Genomic DNA, 21459 nt, shown 5'->3' on the forward strand with positions numbered 1-21459 from the left:
TGAGGCAACATATACATATGATGAAACTGAGAAATATGCACCCGACGATTTTTATGGTTCGATTTCTACCATGGAGCGATGGCACATTTGAAAAGAGTGTCTCGATTTTTGGTTTCAGGGGAGAACACTTTTCAATTTTTTTCCGAAGTGTTGAGATGGCAATGGCGGGTGTTTGGATGGTTTGAGGTTGAGGGTGAATAGTAAGGATGAGTTTAAACAAAAAACATACATATAAAATAAACTGAATTTTAAAATCCTAAGACCCTTTCTAACCTAGCATAACAGTCTTGCTTTCGCAATAAGCCAATTTCTGTTGGTTTAGCCAATTGGATTTTTGTTTACAGTTTAATGCCGATTGTGAAGCTGCGAAACGCAACTCCAGTGAAGGTAATTTAAAATAGATTTTTTGGTTAATGTCGTGTTTGTCAATTTACCTGTAAGTTTACCAAATTCCTCTAAAATTTCATCTTTGCCCTTTGACTTGGGAATATTGCCTACGAAAAGGCGCAGATTCGGTACGCTTATATTTATTTTCAGACACTTGCCGGGTTTTATTTCGTGATTATCGAGCTAGATTGTGGGAGGGAAGGTAAAACGATTCTTTTTAATACCAATTCAATGTTAATAATAAATTAATAAAATCATAACTAATAAATAATTTTGAACTAAGGCAAATAAGGGTGATAATAAGAATAGGGAGGGGTTAAATAAAAAGATAAGGTTTGTTAAACATTTTATTTGTTTACCAATTTCGAAGCGGGCCGCGTAGAATTTCGGTTGAGTTTCAGTTTGGAAATGTTAAAGGAAAAACATTTGTTAGTGGTTAACTGGTTAAGGCAGAAGACAACATTCGGAGGCCTTTTTTGCCACCCTATGCTATGTCATGGTCTGAATTTTGGTCATGCTCGTCTAAATAAAACCAGACAGTGAGATTGATCGTACGCTGCTTAGTTGACTACAAAAGTTTATAGCTACATAGCTGGACTTAGAACTAGAGAAATTTCAACTAAAAAGAAAATAATACAGGTATAGAGTAGAGAGGACTGGGGAGAGTGTTTGTTTTAGGGAGGAGGCCAAATATTTAATTCGTAGAGAAAGAGAACTCTTTTCAAACTTGCAATTTAAACGATTTAAAGGCGCTGGAGATTTTGGTTTTGCATATTTAAGATTACAACTCATAGAAGACGGGACATGCATAATATAAGTTACAGAAAAATCGAGTAGAGAGAGACAGCGAGAGAGTGAGACAGATAGCGTTGCCTGTGGTTCAAATTTGTATATAGCGAAGGCAGAGGTAAAGTTAGCGTTACAGGTAGAAACTAAATAAAATTGCATAATTTCTCTGGTCTCTGATCTAAAAGCGCCAAATCGGTTAGATCATATCGGTAATTTTCGGTCTTGCTGTGGAGAATTTTAAATGTTTCAATTTTGTTTTGGCCGCATAACTGTTCCTACTTCTTTCGATGTGTTTTAACACGAGCGTAAAATATGTGGATACAATACGTTAAATATGTTTATATAGTATATATAGGATATGTATATATCGTAGGAGTTAGCAATACGTAAAAAACATTGAAGCGGGGTCAACTGATTCGGGATTTGGGGGGTAGAAGGGGGGTTCATTGAGGTCGGAGAGGGCGGTTGGGTCTTGGTGGCGGTGGTGGTGGTGGTATGAAGGGTATGTGGTTGGCTTAAATACCTGTCGCACTGCATTGACGGCCGCTTCGCGATTTGTGAATGTGACAAATGCATAACCACGATTTGTGCCCGTCATTGGGTCCATCATGAGGCGTAGGTCCCAGATTGTGCCACAGTTCTCGAAGAGCGGAATCAGTTCGTCCTCGTACATGTCCTTGGGTATCTTGCCGCAGAAAACTTCGCAACCATTTCCCGGAACATTTCCCTCCCAATCCGGTGGCGGTCCGCCGTATTTTCTCTGGCCTAACGAGAGTAAATTGAGAATAGATTTATGAATATGTTTTGGGATATTTTTAATTATATTTTATTAGTTTTTGTGGTTCCCACCTGTCGTCACATCTAATGCGTAGCCGGTGCGCTCGAGGATCTTCTTGATCTTGTCCTCGTCGGGACCTTTGACCTGAACGGCAGCGGCAGGCGCAGCCGCGCCCTGTTGGCTGGCTCGACTCTTCTGGCGGTACGTCTTCATCACGCCACATAGGTAGGCGGACTTGTTCGACACGTGCTCCAGGTTCGATTCGAGGAACTGACCCAGCACATTCAAGGCACCATCGACGGGGAACTCCTTGAGCGCGTCCAGGGCGCGCTCGTCCAGCTCGGCGTGAGCCAACTTGCCGGTTTTGTAGATTTCATCCAGTTTGCCGGCGACCTAAGCGAACATTTTGCAATTGAAAAACTTCTTATTGTCATATGGACTACCTAAATAACACTCACTTTCTTGTCCAGACCGTATTCCAGCAGCTTGGGATAGTCTTCTGTACGCTCGCCATCGCCACGGTCATCGGCTTTCTGATTAATGTCATCTAATAGTTCGCCATTACCCTCCGCCATTTCTGAAAGCGAAATTAAAATAATAACATTAACATGTCATTTTATCCAAATTTCATAGTTTCTAATCTTAATCGATATTCTTAAAATTTATATTACCAAATGTGGACCCACAATTTAAAACGACCTATAAACTCACTTTGTACAGTTCAACGAACGCTAATAAATAGCAACAAATTGCGACTGCTTGGAAAATGGGTCGCGAGAATGTGCGAAATACAAAAAAATTTCGCAACTTACGCACCGCCGCACGCACTCGTAGAATAAGATAAATGTCGAAATAAATAGAGAGTGAGTATGGGAGAGTAGACAACAAAGCGGAAAAGTTCATTGACTTCAAACAAAATGCGTAACGCACGAGCTGGCGATCCAGAAGTGCCAGAAAAGTAAGAGAAAGAGCCTTCAAATCAGCAGCGAAAAGTGCGTGAACCGAAGAGAAAAGAAGAGAGAAGGGAGAGCGATATAAAAACGTGTTGGCCAAAATGTAAACAATCGAATTGAGGCGCGTTTTGCGAATTGTGCGTGACGCGTTACGTATACGCGCTGTGGTTCACCTAATAAGCAAATCTGATAAGCATGACGTATTAGTTGCCATGGTAACAGCTGATTTTATTGATGGGTTAAGTGCCCCTGGATTTTACTAGTTTAATATTGAACTTGACAGTAAGCTGATAGCTGTAAGCTACGGTAACTACTAAAGTATCTATTTTAATGCCTACAAATTTGATAATTTATAAAAAACAATAAGCAAAACACGAGTGATACCATATGCTGAAGCAGTATGATATACATATATTTTGTATTTCTGCAGCAGAATTCAGTTGGCTGAAAGACTGAGAATATGAGCTGTTTGTTTTAGATGCAAGTGCAGCTGCATTTAGAAATTTATCATAAATGAATATTTATGGCACACTCATAATGAAAATGTAAATTTTCCTTCGTTGTCAAGTGGCAAACGTTCACCCATACATGTCGCATAGCATAGAAATCTACCTTAGCAGTCACACAATCAGCAAATGCTATTTTGATTCACATTTATGTCGGCTTGTGTGTGTGTGTGTGTGTGTGTGTGTGTGTTTGACGTTCAAACAAAAAACGAAGCAAGCTGCACACAGAAACGAAATAGAAATGAGGGGCTGGGGCTGGGGCTGCGAATGGGGCCCCACCAACTAGTCAAGAGCGATAATTGCGTAACATGTGCAAAATATCAGCAGCTCTATCGCAAAAAGAACGAGAGAGGCAACGCAACCAGCGACCCACTAAATTATGAGCTAGCCCGAACATTTCTGAAATTTTTTCTAGCGTTACGCTTTTTGTTTGTTGCTCTCTCCCCGTCTCCTCTCTCTGTCCCTAGTTCTTTCTCCTCTTCAATCAGTAGGTTTATTGCGAATTTCGTATGCCATCCGTTTCGTTTTCGCTGGCATTGAAATACTTTTCGCTTGAAAAACGGGGCCGCTTGGACATACTCACTGCTGGAATTGGCCATTGGGCTAAGAATCGTTATCGCAGAGCGGGCCTTGCGAAGCGTGAGGATCGGGGACTCGCCACCCCCTGCATCCATCTGAACGTCGGGCTCCATTTTGGAAATCACACGCGTTCAACAACAATTAAACAATTTTTAAATTTCCTTCGGTGACTTGGAATTTCGCTTGCAATTAATGTGTGTTGTTATAATTTCAGAATTTAATTATCTATGCGTTTTTTCTTTTCTTTGTCTTTTTCTTTTTCGAATGTTAATCAACAGTCAGAAAGGTAGTTGTTCCGAAACGATTCGAAAGACGGCTAAAAATTTTCACGACTGAATAGAAATAAATTTGTGAGACCAACACCAAGTCATTCTCGAATGACATTTGACAGTTGCCCTATAGAGCCAACTACGATTCGATGTTGGGTTAGGTGGTTAGGTGGCAATCCTTTAGCAAGTATTTAGACTAAAGCCTGCCAGATATTTATGACAACTGCAGTAGTTTGGCCAACAGAATGCAATGTGCGCTATAACAATAAACGGAACCAGTCAGCTCGTGACAACAATAACAGACCTCCTCACCTCTTTATTTTCCCAATACGAGAACCTATAGGGAGCATGTAAAACATATATATACATTTTTTTATGTAGACTGGTTGGGCGCGAAACGCAGCGAGCTGTAAGTGGAAAGTGTTCGCGACAACCGCAGGGAAGCTCACAAAAGGCCAAACACCGGGGAGTGCCATGAAAATGTGCAGGAAAAGCGCTCTATCGAGGCCCTGCAAGGAAATGAATAATAAACACGGCCAATGGATATGGGGCCAGTTGAAGAGAGTAGACAACAACGCAGGAAATTCCATTAGGATTGCAACGAAATATCGATAAAAGGAAAGGGCAATCCTTATACGCAAAATTGCCATGGTCCTGGCTAAAGCCTGGCCCTTCCCGCAGTGTGTATGTTGTGTGGCCTGCAGAAAAGGACACCGATTTAAAGACACGGCCCATTCGTTCCAAAGGCCAGAAAGTGGAGCTATTCAGGTGACTGCTCCTAACGTAGGCTGGCCTAAAAAAACGCTTTCAATTGCAACAGTTCCTTTTTTCTGCCTTTTTGCTGCCCGTGTCATCATTTTTTATGCATGTTTGTTATGGCAACAGGGTAGTCACTTGTTTGTCCCGGCGGCAGTGGCAACTCTGTCCATTCCGCACATGAAAGAAGTAGTAATAACGAAAAAAATGGAAAAACAAAGAAACGTTTGCATGTTAAAGAACATTTCTTTTAGCATGTTCGTTTTGTTTGCCGGGGCCGCATGGCAACTACCTCAATAAATTTGATGTTGATGCCGGCGATATGCGCAAACATACACATGCAGGCATATCCTGCTCCGTGCACTTGTGACTCGGTTAGTTACACCCTCGGATGAAAAATAAAATGAAAATGAAGAAAACAAAAAAAAAAAAAAAAACAGTCACCCTGCAGCCGCTCGCAGGGGTGGTTCGACACCGGATTCCACCATTCCGGCAGCGGGCTCCTTTGCCAAGAGATAATGCCTGGTGTAAGGTTAGTAAATCAGCGATATGACAAATCGCCGCAACGCAGCCGGAACACTTAACGCGACTCTTTCGATGGGAGACAATGAAGAATCAAAATTGCTGATAAAGCCAAATAAATCGTTTTGCCACATTTGTTCGTCACTCACGTCTGTCTGGCAGACAAAGCGTCGCCGCCGCCACCGGCAGTCTGGTCTAGAATTACAAGACCGCCCCCCTTTGTAACTCCGCCGCCCCTGTCTGTCAACTGAAGCCAGACTGTAGAAACTACGAATGAGTGTCTCGGTGGGGGTACGTACAACAACAACAACAACAACAACAAATCCAAGTCCAAGTCTGGGGTTGTTTGCCATGCTAGGAAGTGTTAAAGTTTCAGGCTTTCGCAATGTGAATTTCAAGAAGCCCCGTCCATTTAAATGTTATTGCCATGGACAACGGCGACAACAATGGTCGTTCCTTGGGCTTATTGATTTTCAGACCCTTCCCCTGGTGCCCAGATGAGCCAAGTATCACTCCGGCGGCCAGTTAAGCCGATTTAAAACGCAAAAATAACTCCAGCCTGGCCTGGTGGACGGAGTGGAAACTGCAGACACTGCAGACCTGAAGGCCTCCGAACGGAAGTGTGGCAAATGCCTTCTTGTAATTTATAGCCCCAGAAGGGGTTGGAGGTTGGGGCACTAGAAGGCGGCCAGTTGGCCGCATAAGTTGCACAATTTATGGCATTGCGACAACGAACAAATTCCCAGCAAAGTGCAGGCAAACCAAGCAAATTAGATGGCAGCGTCAAAGAGGCGGCAGACAATGGTGCAGATTTTGAGGGAAGGGGAATGGGGCCATTTTCCCCTCAAGAGAGTTTTAAATGAATGAAATTTATTGTAATTTATGAAGGACTACAGAAGAGTGTTTAATGAAATATTAGAAATCCTTAAAGTGGAAGTGCAATAAGGATGAAGCTTTATTGATGCCTGCATTTGGGCGCCCTGTTATATTACTCTTGAAAGATTGGATTTTAGTAACGTTTTTGCTGTATCCAGTTCATTGGTCTCATTTATTTTAGTTGTGTTCGGAATGAAAGCAGATCAATATGTAACATAAATTGGTTTTGCTAGGCTAGAAATGTTTATTTTCTTCTTATATATAGAGAAATAAAATACAGAGAACAAACACTTTCTAAAACCGTATTTTTTAAAGGTTATTCCCCTTAATCGCTGAGCTTTATTAGATAAGCTATCTGTGCTCTTATCCTCGAATAAACAAAGTGCATCTCCAGTCATATCTTAAATGGAGTCACGTGGCAAGGCGTTGTCCCCCATTTTTTTTTTTTTTTTTTTGAGAAACAGGGCTGCTTCCTATTGCCGCTGTGCCGGTGCCAAAATCAAAGATAACATGGCAATAAGTTGCAAGTCGGGTTTATTTGAGTAAACAGCTACGGGTTGGGGGCACTTCAGTGGGGTTTTGTTGCCAAGAAACCAATCAGGCGGGTCTAGCCTTCGGAATATCTGCCAAAAAAGCTCTTTTTGGCCATGTCACTGGGGTCCACATTTACATCCACATCCACATGCACATTCACTGTGTGGCAGCCATAAAAACTGTGCAGCCCGGTCGGGGAAATGTTTTCAATATTTGATGCTCACATTTTGTGGCCGCAAAAGTGCAGGGACGCTGCTCGACCGCATCAACAAATGAAAATGGCGCCCAACATCCATCCTCCTACCACGACCCCTCCCCCCCCCCCCCCCCCCCGAAAATAAACCCAGCCGAGGAGGTCAGTCACGTGTTGGCCAGGCCAAAACCAAGGGGTCCTGCCGAATCCACTGCATTGCGGCAGCGACAACAACAGCCGGACGGACGATGGCGGTGGCATGTACCAACAGTGGCTAGCTAAGGCATTGTGTCTATCCGTATATTTGCGCTGTGCAACTGCCAAAAATAAGGAGTGAAAAAACAACGTACAACGTGCCTGCAACAGTACATAAAGCCGCCGGCTCATGGGAAGAAATGTGCCAGTGGCAGGAGTTGGAGTTGGAGAAATAGGACTCACGCGACAAGCGCAAAATGAAAATTACACAAAAGTTTTGCGAGAGAAGAAAATGGCGTGCTTTTTTATAGCTGCCAAAGATGCCCCCAGGAGTCGTTGCCGGAGCTGGAGTCGTAGAAAGTGGAAAGCCAACTTGTGCAGTGGCATAAAAAATCATGAAAACAACACTGGTTTTGGGGATCGACGCTGGGAATACCCAAGCAGCTCAAACTCCTAGCTTAAGTGATCGGATTATATACTGCTTCAAAGAAAATAACACCGAAAACATTACTCTTATATACTTATTAACTTATTTAAAAAAAATCATTTATATTTTCTATCGATCTTAAGTTCTGTTAAGATAAAAAAAAAATGCCAATTTGAATTAAATATTGCTTTCCCACTTAGCATCAAGTTATGGTCATGCAAACCAATTCTCTTTGAAGAAAATAGCTAAAACATATAAATTTAAAGAATCCTCTAATAGGTTAAAAACGTGGCCACACGAGCCGCCGGAAACCCAAATGCGCTTTTGTGTGTGCGACACAACCCCCAACCCAAACAATCGCAAAACCCATCCGACGGAAAAAGCACCCAACCGAAGCCGGGCCAACACAATCCACCCCGAAACAAAACCCCAGCCCAATCCGAGTGGGACAAGAGCTTAGCTGCGATAGCTGGGCAGGTTTCCACTGGGTCCCCCATAGTTCGGCGAATTAGAAAAGTGCCGGCTGCAGGCGCCGCTCAATTGCATTGGGCTCTCAGGGGAAAAGAGGGGCGTTAGAATGGGGAGCGGTAAACGAGTCTAGTTGAGCTCGTATCTTGCATTTCTATTTTAGCATATTTTATTATTTGCGAAATTAGGCTGCTCCAAGCACCGCCCGCTGCGATCTGTTCCTATAGTATGCGGTATGGTGTGGTGTGTTGGCAGGAGTAGGTGGCTCTGAGGGAATGGCGGCATATCCTGGCGGATAGCTCTGAATGGTACGGCACCCGCTGATTCAAAGTAGCCTGAATAAATTGTGTGCAGCGCTGGGAAATTATTTCCAAGGATGGAGAAAAATAAGAATCCGTTTAGCATATTTATACAGTCTTAATTATTAATTTAAGTTTTGAAACGCTAAAAAAAATATACTAAAACTTATTTAAGTAGATTTTTCCATAATTATTTTAGAAATGGGAAAAGTGGCTCTGAAAAAATGTAATATCCGGTGATGGTATTAATATTTTGTCTTGTATTTTTAACTAAGGGAAATGTAATCGCCTTGCTTTTGTACATAATTTATCAAAGACATGTGCAGACCAATTTTATACCTTCGCTCAAAAAATCCTGATGCCAAAATCTTTGAGCCCCCTTAGATGATCTTTGCACATCCTACCCCCGTCGCCATTGCTGAACTTACTGTTCTAGCTAAAGTATTCAATCCATAATGAAATATAAAAGTTAAAAATTATGGTTTTGAGAGTAATCACCGCAGAGAGGCTTATTAAAGTTTATCGCCCCAGGCAAAAAGGGGAAGGAAGACAACAGAGAGAAAATTGCTTAACAGAACTCCCAAGTCGAATGCAAAAGACAAAACGTGTTGCCGGCAACCCCTCCGGGTGAGCCCCCCCCAAAACTCCCCATTTGGCCGCTGGCCATGTTCTTGCCGAGAGCCAAGAGTCATGCATCATGCAACACCCAAACTAAAAGAGAGCCGCTTTTTGGGGGCAGCATGAAAGTACAAAGGCAAGCGAGGAGAAAACATGGCGAAGCGCCAAATTATGCGCGCATGGGTGGGGTATAAGGGGGGTTCCGGAAAGGGTGTTGCATGAGGGGAGGGCGTTGAATGCAACGAGGCTTTCAAAAAGGGGGTTTGTTGAGGACGCGACAGACAACAGAAGAAGAAACTGCAAATGAATGCTCTCTTCTTCAGGTTCTCTCTACTTCGCTACTTTCTTCCTCTCTTTGGAGAGAGCGCATTGCACTCGAAAGCTTTTTGGCCACTGCAGGCAAGCTTTTGGTCTCTCCCAACCGCCTAGAAAGCCCCCCTCGCCACCCCACTATGCCCCCCTTTTATGCACGCCGGCCGGTTTTCAAAACTGCAAGTGTGTGGGTTTAGTGGACGCCATTGGGTTGACACGTGGCCAAACTTTGGAGCCCAGGAGCAAAAGCAGGCTGCGCCAAATCAGGCTGCAGTGTTGACTAAAAGCAAGGCAACAAACATAAAATGTACCATTAAAAAACAACCGCACAAAATCTCAGTTTCGGCAGAACAAACCGGTTTTTTTTGCACAACACACACAAAAACATACAGGCGGTTCAACTTTGTCTGGACTTTTCTTTATTTTAAGTTCACTTTTTAATGATTTAAGCGGCGTCGGCGGCGGCGATATTGGAGCCGAAGGAAGGGAAGAAAAGAAAAGGAAAAGGGAAGAACAAGAAGAAGAAGAAGAAGGGAGGCAGCGAACGATGCAAAAGGCAAAAATCAAAATGGTGGCCCAAGAAGAATTGGGGCTTTACAAGGGAGTGGGGATACCAAAGAGGTAGACGACGGCGTTTTAATGCGATTGTGACGATGTTAAATGCATTGCCGCACTCACACACACACACACTCCCAAAGGCAAGCGTCGCAAAAAATATAAAAAAAAATCGTTGCATGCCTCTCTTTGCTGAGAGTGTGTCTGTGTGGGGGGCGCTTCCATTGTGGGGCCTCTGTGTATGCGTGTATGAGTGAGCTGCAGTGTTGAACAACGCCAAAAGCCGTGGGCGTTGTTGTTGTCGTTGTCCGTATTTTATTAAATTTAAGGCAAAAACACCTGAACGCACATTCATTTTTATTTGAATTCATTTCGATTAATTTCATTTCACTTTACGCCATGCGTCAGCTGTTTGGCGATTTAATTTTATACCCCATACGCAAGGCATACATATAGACGTTTCTAATTTTTGCACATTATTGCAAACACTAAGCACAGACAGTGCATACATGTATTTGTTGGGGCTGCAGTTTAAGAAAAAAGAGAGAGGAGAAGCAAGACGAAGGCGAAAAATATAAAATAAAATGCCGTCGCTTTTTGTTCCTACATCGGAACGTACTCACGCACGCACACTCACTTAAGAACTCTCACACACAGGCACTTGATACGATAATATTGTTGTCTGCTCTCGCTCACTTTTTATATTTTAATACATATAGCTTTAATGTCAGTGTATGAGTGCATAGCCACTAATTGCAAATTGCAGTTGGCAAAAGTATCGCCAAGATACTGAAATTACCTTTTTCCATTTTTTGTTGTATTTGGCTTGCACTAAGAAATTCACAATATTACTTCGTTGCGTTCAATTTGAACTATTGATATTGATATTTATGTATGTATGTATTTAGTAGTTGTTATTCTCGGCGTTGCACAATTTGTTGCTAGATTCCTGGCATTTTTCTACATAGAATATTTGTATTTGAGTTAAGATCGTATCGTATATGAGATCACAATTGGCCGCCCGCCGTTCCGTCGTTACGTTTTCGTTTCGTTTTGCATGCCGCGCGCGCTCACTGCCAACATATTTTAAAATATAACTATGGGAAATGAATGGTCTTGTACGTTATTTTCGTTTTTCTAATTTCTTTTTGGCAAGCAAGCACACTTTTCCGAACTGCAGTTGGCGAAAGTTATTTTTAGGGTATGTCCAATATTGTTTTGCGTGTGGCAGCCGCGTTGTAATAATGGCGGACGGCAACGTCGTCTACGTCACCGGTTCTCGGTTCGCCAACGTCTGAGAATCGGAAATCAGCAGCGGTATCGAGGCAGCAGTAAAAGCAAATATACCGCTCCGCTCGCAATTCTGGTCTTCACGTCGTCACTTGCGTCGCACAACAAAAGCCACAAACCAAATCAAACAACTACAACTCGGGGAGTCGCAGTCGCAGTCGCAGCCACGAAAAAGCTGCAGCGACAAAAGTGCACGCACACATTGGCGAATCGAGAGCCCACGGAGCGTCACTCTCACACAGATACGCTTGTATCTCGGGCAGGCAAAAAGTTTCGCAAAAAAAAGAAAACAGGCGAGCGAGAGAAAGAGAGCGCAAAGAGAGCGATAAGCAGCGCGAGTGGCAGCAGAATTTGCACAACAAAGCGAATGGCGAAAAAACATGCTCTCCGTAGCACACACAAACAAATTGCTCTCTTTCTCTTTCTTTGGCTGTGGAAGATCGCGAATAAAACACGAGAGTCTTGTCGACTGTGGAAGCCAAGTTTTTGTATTTAAACTCTAGGAACTAAAAGTACTAAACCCAAATAAAACCAGATAAACAAAAGTGAAAATGCCGCATAAATAGGCTTAAAGAATTTAGGCAAGGTCCCCCACATAGAAAGAAAATGAATAGGCTAAAAGAGTTCTACAAAAGTATCCCCTGCACAGAAAAAAATGTTTATGTCTATATTGTATAAAACAATTTGATAAAAAAACAATTTAATAAATTCCAAAACAAAATTTATAAGGCTAAATAATATATAGCCAATTATAAAAATTCATAATTGGACAAAAACAGACAAAAATATAATTATAAATATCGTACTACTTTTTTGTTCTGTGTAACGTATCTTTCACATACACTGTCGACGTTCCACAATACGTTCCATACACACAAACACACGTACAAACGAGCCTGAGAAGCTTCTATGCAAAAAAAAAAAAAAAGAACTCTGCTGAACATTCCTTCAAAGGGGTTAAATGAGCGAAAACAACAAAAAGAACGAATGCCCAAGGGCTGAGTGTAAAAAACGTAGATGCTGTCTGTAAATTTATATTTTACTTTGGCATGAGGGCAAATCATCAGTCGAATCGTTAACTAAAATAAACGCATACAGCTGCATTAGGCCTTCGCAAACACACAGATACTCTTCCACATAGATGCCGATGCACACGCACAGTTACGAATGCAGATACAGATACAGATACTCCCACACAGTTGCAGCAGAGAGATGACTGGACAGTGGGTTTTTGGTTTGGGTAAGGGTTTTCCTGGAGGTCGGTTAGGTGGAATTGAACGCCCACACCGGCTTTCCGGCGCTTTGGTCATGAACTTGTGGGTTTCGTTCGTCTGCCGGTCCCCAACAACCACTGCACCACCCACTTTCCGACCCCACCCCCCTGCACCAAGGTAAGTGGCTCGTCAGCACGTGAACATCACCATTCAATACCATACGACTCTCTCTAGCGCTGTAAAAATAAACAAAAGTATGAGGAATTCTTTCGCTCTACTCAGCACTCGTCTCTAAATCGAAATATGCTGAAATTATTTACTTTGCGGTAAAACTTAGAGGGTCTCTCAAATTACCCAAAGTTTGGAACTTCGAGATGAAAATGGAGACCCTGGGAAGATGGATAATAAAACACAAGTGGGTGCCGCTGACTAACAGTAAAACAGCTGAGTAACCCTAGAAGCTGGTAAAAGAATTCGGGTGTGTGGACAAATTCCGAGAAAGCCTGAGAATGTTTGCGGCCAATAATCACGCCCCCCGAAATATGATAAAGTGGGTAATAAAAATAGAACCATGCAAATTCGTGGGATTGCTTTTTTAATAGTCGAATCTAATTTTTAAATTTTTAAACAAAAAAGACTTTTAACGAAATCAAGCTTTGCGTTACATTACAAGAAATGACCAAAAATAATTAAATCTTCTGCATAAATAAAGAGAAAAGGTATTAAAAATATTTGAAAATATAAAACAAATTACAAAGGGATAGGAAGAAACATGACTTAGTTGGGAACAAAATCAAATAAATTATAAGTTACCTTTCAAAAGTATATATTTTAAATATAAAATAGAACGATTAGTTAAAAATCTGCAAATATTTTAAAAGAGCGAAAAAAGCGCTGAGCACTCGATAAGCCTGAACACAAAAATCTTAGCCTGCTTCCTTGAGTTACCATCTAAACCTGATATCTTTACGACGGCTAATGAAATTCCTTTTAGAATCGCCCCATTAAAAAATCCGAGATACATATCGGTTCTATTTAGCATTGAAAAGGTGTGTCCCCAGCCGCAGTACTAACGATTATAAATCAGAATTGGCGACTTACTCAAGCGAATTGTTGCTGCAACTTCCGAGTAGAGAGTATCTCAGGCGCTGTGTATCCAAGTGTGTGGGGTGCTGCTGCTGCTGCTGATGATGATGATGATGATGATGTATCCAATGGGTGCTGTAGATATTTAATCCGAAAATGTGCTAAGCTATATTTATGCGAATTAATGCGTTTGTGTGTTTCTGAGTTTGTTACGTTTTTCACTATTCAACAACTTCACTGGAGAGATTCACTTGACCGCACTCTTGTCGACTACAATGGGTGTTTGTTGCAAAATATTTGCCACTTTCGCGCTTTTCCGACACGTTGCGTTGAGATAGAGATGCGATGCTCGGCGGAGAGTACAGTAGATCACACCGATCGCCTCTCTTCAGCTTTTCTTTTCTGACCAGGAATGCAGCTCTGCAGTAATTGCAATCAGCGGTGCATTCGCCAGCGAACTGATCGCCTGTTGCTGGGGGGCTGTAGCTGCGGATCGTCGATCGGAGCAGCGCTGCACAGGAAGTGCACGAAGCCTCGGAGAACAAGTTACGAGCGCTCGGCTTTCCCGATCGTTGATCGGCCGATGCAGTTGCACTCTCGGTTCTCTTTTTTTGGTTTTTTTTTTTTGTTTTTTGTTTTTTTTGTTATTTTAGATGGGGCGTATACCCCGCGTGGAGCTTTGAAACCCTCGATCGGCGATCGTGTGTATATGGTTCCAGAGCCGCTTCAAAAGCTTTGGATGCACTTTCCCTGGCTCTGCGGGTTACGTAAAGCTGGCAGGCAGGTATCTCCGCTAATTTTGATTCGAATTCCTTTAGCTATTTTGAATTTCGGTTAGATATAGTTTCGAAAGTTTTGACCGACTGCGTTTCGTGGTGTTTGGGCGATCCAATCTGGTACAATCCAAAGCTGACTGAAAGTTAAATTGCAAATGTGTGCAAACGCAGTCTCTGGTGGCAAAAGTTGATTGCTCTAACTGGTTAATTATATAATTTCAATTGTTTTAAGTTCGCCTCACTTGATGATCATAATTTGTCACTAAACACGAAATATGCACTTAAGTTGTTTTGCATTCTATACCATTTGTTTTTGGTTACTTGTATTTGTTTCTTTGTTTTAGGTTGTGTTTGCTTCACTTGTTAGAAATTTATAGATTTTGTATTTGATTTTAATGCATTTCCAGACATGTCGCTGCATTTTGCGTATGCTTTTAAAGTTTGCAACGCGTGGCCATAGAAACTGTCCTCCCCGTTTTATTATAAGTTTTGTTCCGTTTTATGACTGCGTTTTTATCGACGTTATATTAGGTTTTTTAACTAAAAGCGTAATTGGCTTGTACACTTAACCATAGTAGAGAATATTATCAAAGATTTACCGTTGTTATTAAATGTAGCAAATAAAGAAAAACTTAAACAAAAACTGGCAATGTTTTGCTTAAACGTTTTAAGCACTAACAAGTTTTACTGGATGATAACTGTGTGATTCGATTCTATTGTTAGATTTTCCGATGATGGCTGATGTTTTTGGTGGCTGGTATCTATTGCGGTTGATAAAATCCAAAGTGTTTTGAAGACGTCGTATGCGCGGACTCCGATCCTGAATACAATTTTGACTAAAATGATTTCCAACGTTGGCTGTGGTTTATTTGGGCTTTGTGTTATTTCCGAAAGATGTGTGTTTTCTGGCCAGAGTTAACCGTTTGTGTAAAAAGTTCCAGATTTGTGGTTGCAATATTTTCGCATGGTCGTTTGCGCGTCCGCGATACTTGCGAGTGGAGTGGCGATGCGATACAGATACAGATACCCGGCTGGCTGGGTAGTCAGTCCGTCTCAGAGGCCCGATTTTCAGAGTCTCCGTCGGCGACAAAAAAGCTTGCAGTCGCACTCGCACACAGATACACCAATGCACCAATACCAATACACCCAAGCAACTAAGAGAGCGATAGAGAGAGAGAGCGAGTGGCACAGAGTGGCACAGCCGGCAAAACGATTCCTTTTTGTTTTGTTTTTGGCATTCGCAGCGGCAGTCGCATAGTCGCATGCATTGGTATTGCAATCTCTCTCTCTCGGCAACTCACACACATACGTATACGTAGCCTGCTTCTTGTAGTTCTTCAACCCAGCAGCTAGCGAAAACCACCCAGCTTTGCCGGCTTGTAGTCAAACCTTTTGTCGCCCAGAGAGTGCTACTCCTCGCTCTATGCTTTTTTGCGGATTTTTTACCACTTCGAATTGACCCCTCAGAGATTCTGATTCAGATTCAGATTCAGATTCCGATGCCCAAAGATGCCAACAAAGTCGCGATGCGTTTTGTCGCCAGGGGCTCTTGTATCTTATCTCCCTCTCTCTCTCTCTCTCTCACTCTTTCTCTCTCTGCCACGGTATCTCCGTCAGCATAGCCTCTCGCTCCCACTCTCTCTATATGTTTGAGGAACATTTCAATTAACTGCAATTCTTCTGCTCCCATCGCTTCCCGGCGGGCAATCCGTTTTTATGATCCATCCACTCGCCTCGCTGCCCGCTGCCCGCTGACCGCCGCCCGTCCAAGTTTAATTAACTCGAAGTCACGGACAATGGCCGAGCGACAAGTAAAGCGTATCTAGATGCCCCCGATAAGATCTGTCATGGTTCTATGTGCCCATCTCTTTCGGATTCCGATTTTGATTCGGATTTTCACCACTCGCTAACTCAATTTGCCAGCAAAACAGGTGCGATGACCGCGCAGGGGTACGCAAAGCTGAATGGGAAAAGCGAAATTACGAACTCTCAACGGATAAGCTGGAATTGGAGGACTATGACTTCAATGTTCCACTTTCTGATTTTTATGTGTTTAAGAAAATCAAATCTTTTTTTCTGGGTTTATTTTGTTAAGTTAACAAGGACTTCCAAAATTCTCATAAATATGGGCAGTACTGTTGCAATTTACGGCAGTATTTGAAATAAATAAATAAAATTATTAAATACATTTAAATAAATTATTGTCTTGCAATTAACAGCTTGGTTAAGTACCAAGGCCTATAACAATTTTTTTGGTAAGACTTTTTTTCCCTGATTTTAAGAAATAATATTTAACTTTTTTAAAATTTTATACTTTTCTTGCAATTTACGGCAGTATTTGAAATAAATAAATAAAATTATTAAATACATTTAAATAAATTATTGTCTTGCAATTAACAGCTTGGTTAAGTACCAAGGCCTATAACAATTTTTTTGGTAAGACTTTTTTTCCCTGATTTTAAGAAATAATATTTAACTTTTTTAAAATTTTATACTTTTCTTAAAATGACAAACAATAGTGTTTTCAGTAAAACAAGAAAACAATAACCGAACTAAAAGTGGACCCTGCCTAACAAAAACCTCCCAATTCCAAGTTCTAAAATGTCTAGTCTTATTGCACTCAAATCAGATGGCTTCATGTATAAGGTCAAGATTATAATTTTCATTTAGCTTAAGCTAAGCAATGTTATTATCGGAGAACGGTTAATGTTATAGAAGTAAGACTGTAGGGAAAAGAATCTTTTCTCGAAACCAGGGCAGCAAACGAAAGTGAAACGGAGCGAATGTAGGCAACGAGGCTGAGCCTGAAAGGACAACGCTGCTGCCTCACATTGATCACGATGACCATCACCATCACCATCGCCATCGCCATCACCATCACTTTCAGCAGCGGCAGAAGAGGGGCAGAGCATCATCAAAAATCGGAGGCATCATCAAGCGCGTCGGTAGCAGCAATAACAAAATCAAGCAATGTCCGTTTCTGCGGCGATAACGCAGTTTTCCGTTCCGATCCTGTTTTTATTCCCACAGTTTTGCGAGGCTTACATCTGACGGTGGACGCAGTGGCCCCGTAGTGGCGGTGGCTGTAGCTTTGGCCATGTAGGGGAATCAGAATCAGACTCAGAATCACGGGCGCATGGTCATCATCAAGGCGATCGGATCGGATCGGATCGGTTAGGATCTCGCTGCCGGCGTCGCTGCGATGGTCTCGAAATAATAAGATGACATCCAACACTTCTTGCGATCCGAGCGGCACAAACACACACGGGCACAAAGCTCGAGACCCTACCCCCGTACCCAATGCCCATATGTGCCCTTTACCCTGTCCCTGCCCTGTTCCCCTAGCAACCCCCAGTGCCTGCCAGCCACACAGTCCGTTCCAAATATTTTTCATATAAAAAATCGCATTTTTTCCCTCTCGCGCATAATAAAACTTTTTCTGCATGCTTTTCATTTCATTTCCTTCGAGATGCCGGGGTTGCTGAGGGTCGAGCGGTCAAAGGGGGGAAGGGGGGGCGGCAGACAGCAGCGCACTTGGCCGCCGCACAAAGGAAGATCACGACGCAAGGACTTGTCTGCATTCAAATGGATGTAGGTAGTACTCACACTCACACTCACACTCACACTCACACCCGTCCCTAGAAGCGTCCTCGAATGTACCTGAACCTCCTCACTCGCCAAAGGATGGACATTGTCCAGGGCCCGAAACTTATTGAGCCACGCTGATATTTCAGTTTCGCCTTCGTTTTTTGCTTCGCCCTTCCCCTGGCTCGGCTTTTTATCGCCGGTGGTTGCTCATGTTTTTGCTGCTGTACCCTCGAAATCAGCGAGCATCACTCGAGAGGCAATAAAGCATCAATTTTGAAACCTATAGAAAGTCTGAGGAGTTAAGCTTAAAGCCAAATTACGTGGGTGCCGGGGTTATTATTATTCATTTTTGATGTATGCTTTGTTATAAATATTTTTAATCATTAATTAGTAGTGCTTCCAAACGATAAGGCTTTGAAATATTGAAAATAATGCAGTTTTGTAAAAAAGTACAGCAAAAACCAAAAGCATTACTTCAAATAGCACATAATGAAAGAAATAAAAAAATATAATTACTTAATCGTATGTTTTTTTAGAAATATATAAAAATATATTTTGTATCCGAAACCTTTAAATTCAGAATGTAAAACTTATTAAACCTTAGTAAAGAAGCTGACATAAATAAAAGTAATACTTTCATATAGATGTAAAGTTATTTTTAAATAACATTTAATAACAACTATGAAAATAAAAAAGAACAAAACACACTTCTAATTAAAGGGCAACGTCTAAGCTTGTAGTATTAAACTATCATTATTCTAGTGAACGATTTAGACACATTAAAGGTCAAATAGCGTTTTTTATATTCTAGTCACAGTTGCGAAACGCTGTTTACCCAAAATCATAAATGCCAGCCCAGAAACAGGGACAGGAAGTGGATGACCAGCCGCAGCGAGGACATCAGCGAACAAGAAAAAAACGAGCCATGAAGGAAGGAAATTCAATGCGACATTTGCATTTTTAATGCAGACCCACATATAAAACTACGTTTTTTATGAGTTGATTTTGATTTGCGTACATCTTTTTATATATTTTTTGCATTTGGCCAGCGACTGGTTCTAATTTTTTTCGCTCGCTGCTTCCTTTTTTTTTCGTTTTCGTTTCTTAGCGCTGCGAGAGGCGGTCGCTTGACCATCGTGTCTCCTCCTTTGGCCATTGTCTGTGCCACGGTGTCACCTTCGAGCGGCCAGCAGGACGAGCAGGATCAAGGGGATCAAGGGGATCGAGGGGATCGAGGGGTTAAAAAGTGGGAAGGGGCAATAGCCAGAGCGCTGACCACGCAGACAAGACAAAAAGCTAAGCAGAAAAGCACACAACGGGAGGAGCGCAGTATCCTTTTGTGATATATGAGTAAGTTGTACCTGAAGGATATGCGCTGAGCCGTTGAGCACACACAAACTGGAGGCGAGCAGGCTGCACCACCACCATCTCACTGGCACACTATCATCTTTATGCGACTGTGGCTCGGAGTTTATCATTCGATATCGAGCACAGCGTGATTATATTGTGGATGAAAGGGGATGCGGATGCCCATGCGGATGCGGATGAGTATGATGACCGCACCCGTGGCCTGGACACCCTGAAATCCTGCAGAGAGAGAGAGAGAGAGAGCTCGAGGAGCACCCCTCGATGATCTTCTCGGGTCGCGGTCTTTGTTTTTATGGCCATGGCTGGTGGGAAAATTTATCTAAATTGTCGATGGCGTTCTTTTTTTTTTGCATTTGATTCTTTTGCAAAAAGGATTTCTCTTTCTTTCGTTTTTTTGTCATATTGTGGAATGTTTTGTCGTCACTTTTGGAATGAAGCAGCTATAGCGGCGAAAGCAAAAAAAAAAATAGAAGAACGGCGGAATGATGCGCCAGCGGATGGCCAAAGCCCATAAATTAAGCCCGAGGCAGGGACAGAAGGGCAACGCATCTGACAGCGGACGGGATCGATGCGAGGAAGTAGAACAAAAAGCTGGCAATTGGATGAAGGTGTTAAAATATAATGCTCCCTTGTTCCGCATCCTGCCAAGGACCCTTCGATTCCATTCAAGGCGATTGCCGAGGCAACGCTTTGATGTGACAGAATAAACAGAAGGAGAATTTCCAAAACATTTTCCCAATTAGCTGTCAAAAGGAAAGCGTCGGCGGCGGCCACTTGATGTTGCCGGCGGGAAAATCAACAAACTGCGGAAAATTGCTGAAGGATTTGCTGAATGTTGTGACACGCAACCTGCAGAAGGCTTGGCAATTATTTTTAACGAACGCGCCAAGTGGGTGGCAAGGGGTCCTGGGTCAATGTTCGCCATCGCCATCGCCATTGCCATCGCCATCGCACATCGCGCATACGCCCCGTCGTCTACCCTTTAGAAATTTCTGGGTCAGTACAATCCCAGGCCACCGGATCGCAGGCAAGATTAAGATCCATCGAAAGTAAAACAAGAGCCAGCTGACGCGGCATAAATCTGGGCAACTGCAATCTCAATCGCAGCTGCAACAGCAACATCAACTGCAACTGCAACTGCAACGATTCTCGACGTTCACGCAATCAACGCATTAAATCAATTTTAACTTGGCCTACTTTTGCCTTTCGCCGTTGCATGGGGCGAGTTCTTCTCATCGCGTTTTTTTTTTTTTTTCTAAAACAAAAGGCAGAACTGCCGACCCTTGCAACGAGCAATGCATTGCAGCACAGCAGCAACATAGCAGCAGAAGCAACATCACAACATCACAACAGCCGTGCAGCTTGCACATGGCACAGCCTGGGAAACCGGGAAGATGCAGACAAGGATTCGGAGGGAGACCTCTTCGGCGGCGGAGGAGGAGGGACAACGAGGACGGACCCGGCCCATTGAAATGCAATCTGCGCACACATGGCGACGACAACAGCGCTTTTAGTTCGTCCGCTTGTACTATATTTACGGATATTTTGAACGTGGTTAAAGTGCAAGAACGCGTTTTTTGTCGCCGCCAAATGAATACGAAATTTCTCACCTACATTTCCCAGCTAAGGTCCCACTACCTTCATGAATCAGGTTTCAGATGGTGTGCATTTGCTTTTAGACAGTTTCGCTTACATATTTTAGTTGTTGGTATAATAGCTTGGCAGGCTTCACTGAACTTTGTGCAGAAATAAAATGCGTTTTTCAAAGCCTTTGACTTTCTGTACTGCAAATTGTATAAATATGTACAAATTCAAGTTTTTTCCATTTGCAAAAACGAAGTAATTTAAAGATTTACTTTTAAACCCACCTTAAGGCTTAAGAGTCATTATCGTCAGAGAAAAGAAAACCTCTGAATGAGGAGAAAACTGCTGACCGAAGGATATCAGCATGGACATCCGAGCGCTGCAATTTGAGTCCTTTTTCCCATAACCAAAACCCCTCTTTTGCTTGCTCACATAACCGCTCGGCATTGCAAAATATTACATGGCTATTTACTTAACCCATTAATTCCGCAGTCGAAAAAATGACGCGGCGAGGTGCTGACATGGCAAAGGGCTAAC

At 42.5% G+C, this 21459-nt stretch overlaps 1 protein-coding gene across 21 annotated transcripts in view; it reads right to left on the reverse strand.

Annotated features, from left to right (window-relative positions):
* LOC128266582 (heterogeneous nuclear ribonucleoprotein R) overlaps nucleotides 1-21459 on the reverse strand; it is a 55214-nt gene that overhangs the window by 16155 nt on the left and 17600 nt on the right. For 6 of the 21 annotated variants that reach the window (XM_053003192.1, XM_053003190.1, XM_053003198.1 and 3 more), the window contains exons 1-5: nucleotides 3997-4346; nucleotides 2413-2531; nucleotides 2026-2347; nucleotides 1700-1941; nucleotides 435-570 (exon numbers count right to left, since the gene is read on the reverse strand). In XM_053003192.1, the coding sequence (XP_052859152.1) occupies nucleotides 435-570; nucleotides 1700-1941; nucleotides 2026-2347; nucleotides 2413-2531; nucleotides 3997-4105 (928 nt within the window). In that variant the 5' untranslated portion in view covers nucleotides 4106-4346. Of the gene's footprint in view, nucleotides 1-434; nucleotides 571-1699; nucleotides 1942-2025; nucleotides 2348-2412; nucleotides 2532-3996; nucleotides 4353-10815; nucleotides 11419-13621; nucleotides 15415-21459 lie in introns of those variants that run through there. The other 15 variants (XM_053003185.1, XM_053003199.1, XM_053003196.1 and 12 more) reach the window with 10 other exon arrangements.

The sequence above is a fragment of the Drosophila gunungcola genome, chromosome 3R (assembly GCF_025200985.1).
Source record: "Drosophila gunungcola strain Sukarami chromosome 3R, Dgunungcola_SK_2, whole genome shotgun sequence".
Classification (NCBI taxonomy): Eukaryota; Metazoa; Arthropoda; class Insecta; order Diptera; family Drosophilidae; genus Drosophila; species Drosophila gunungcola.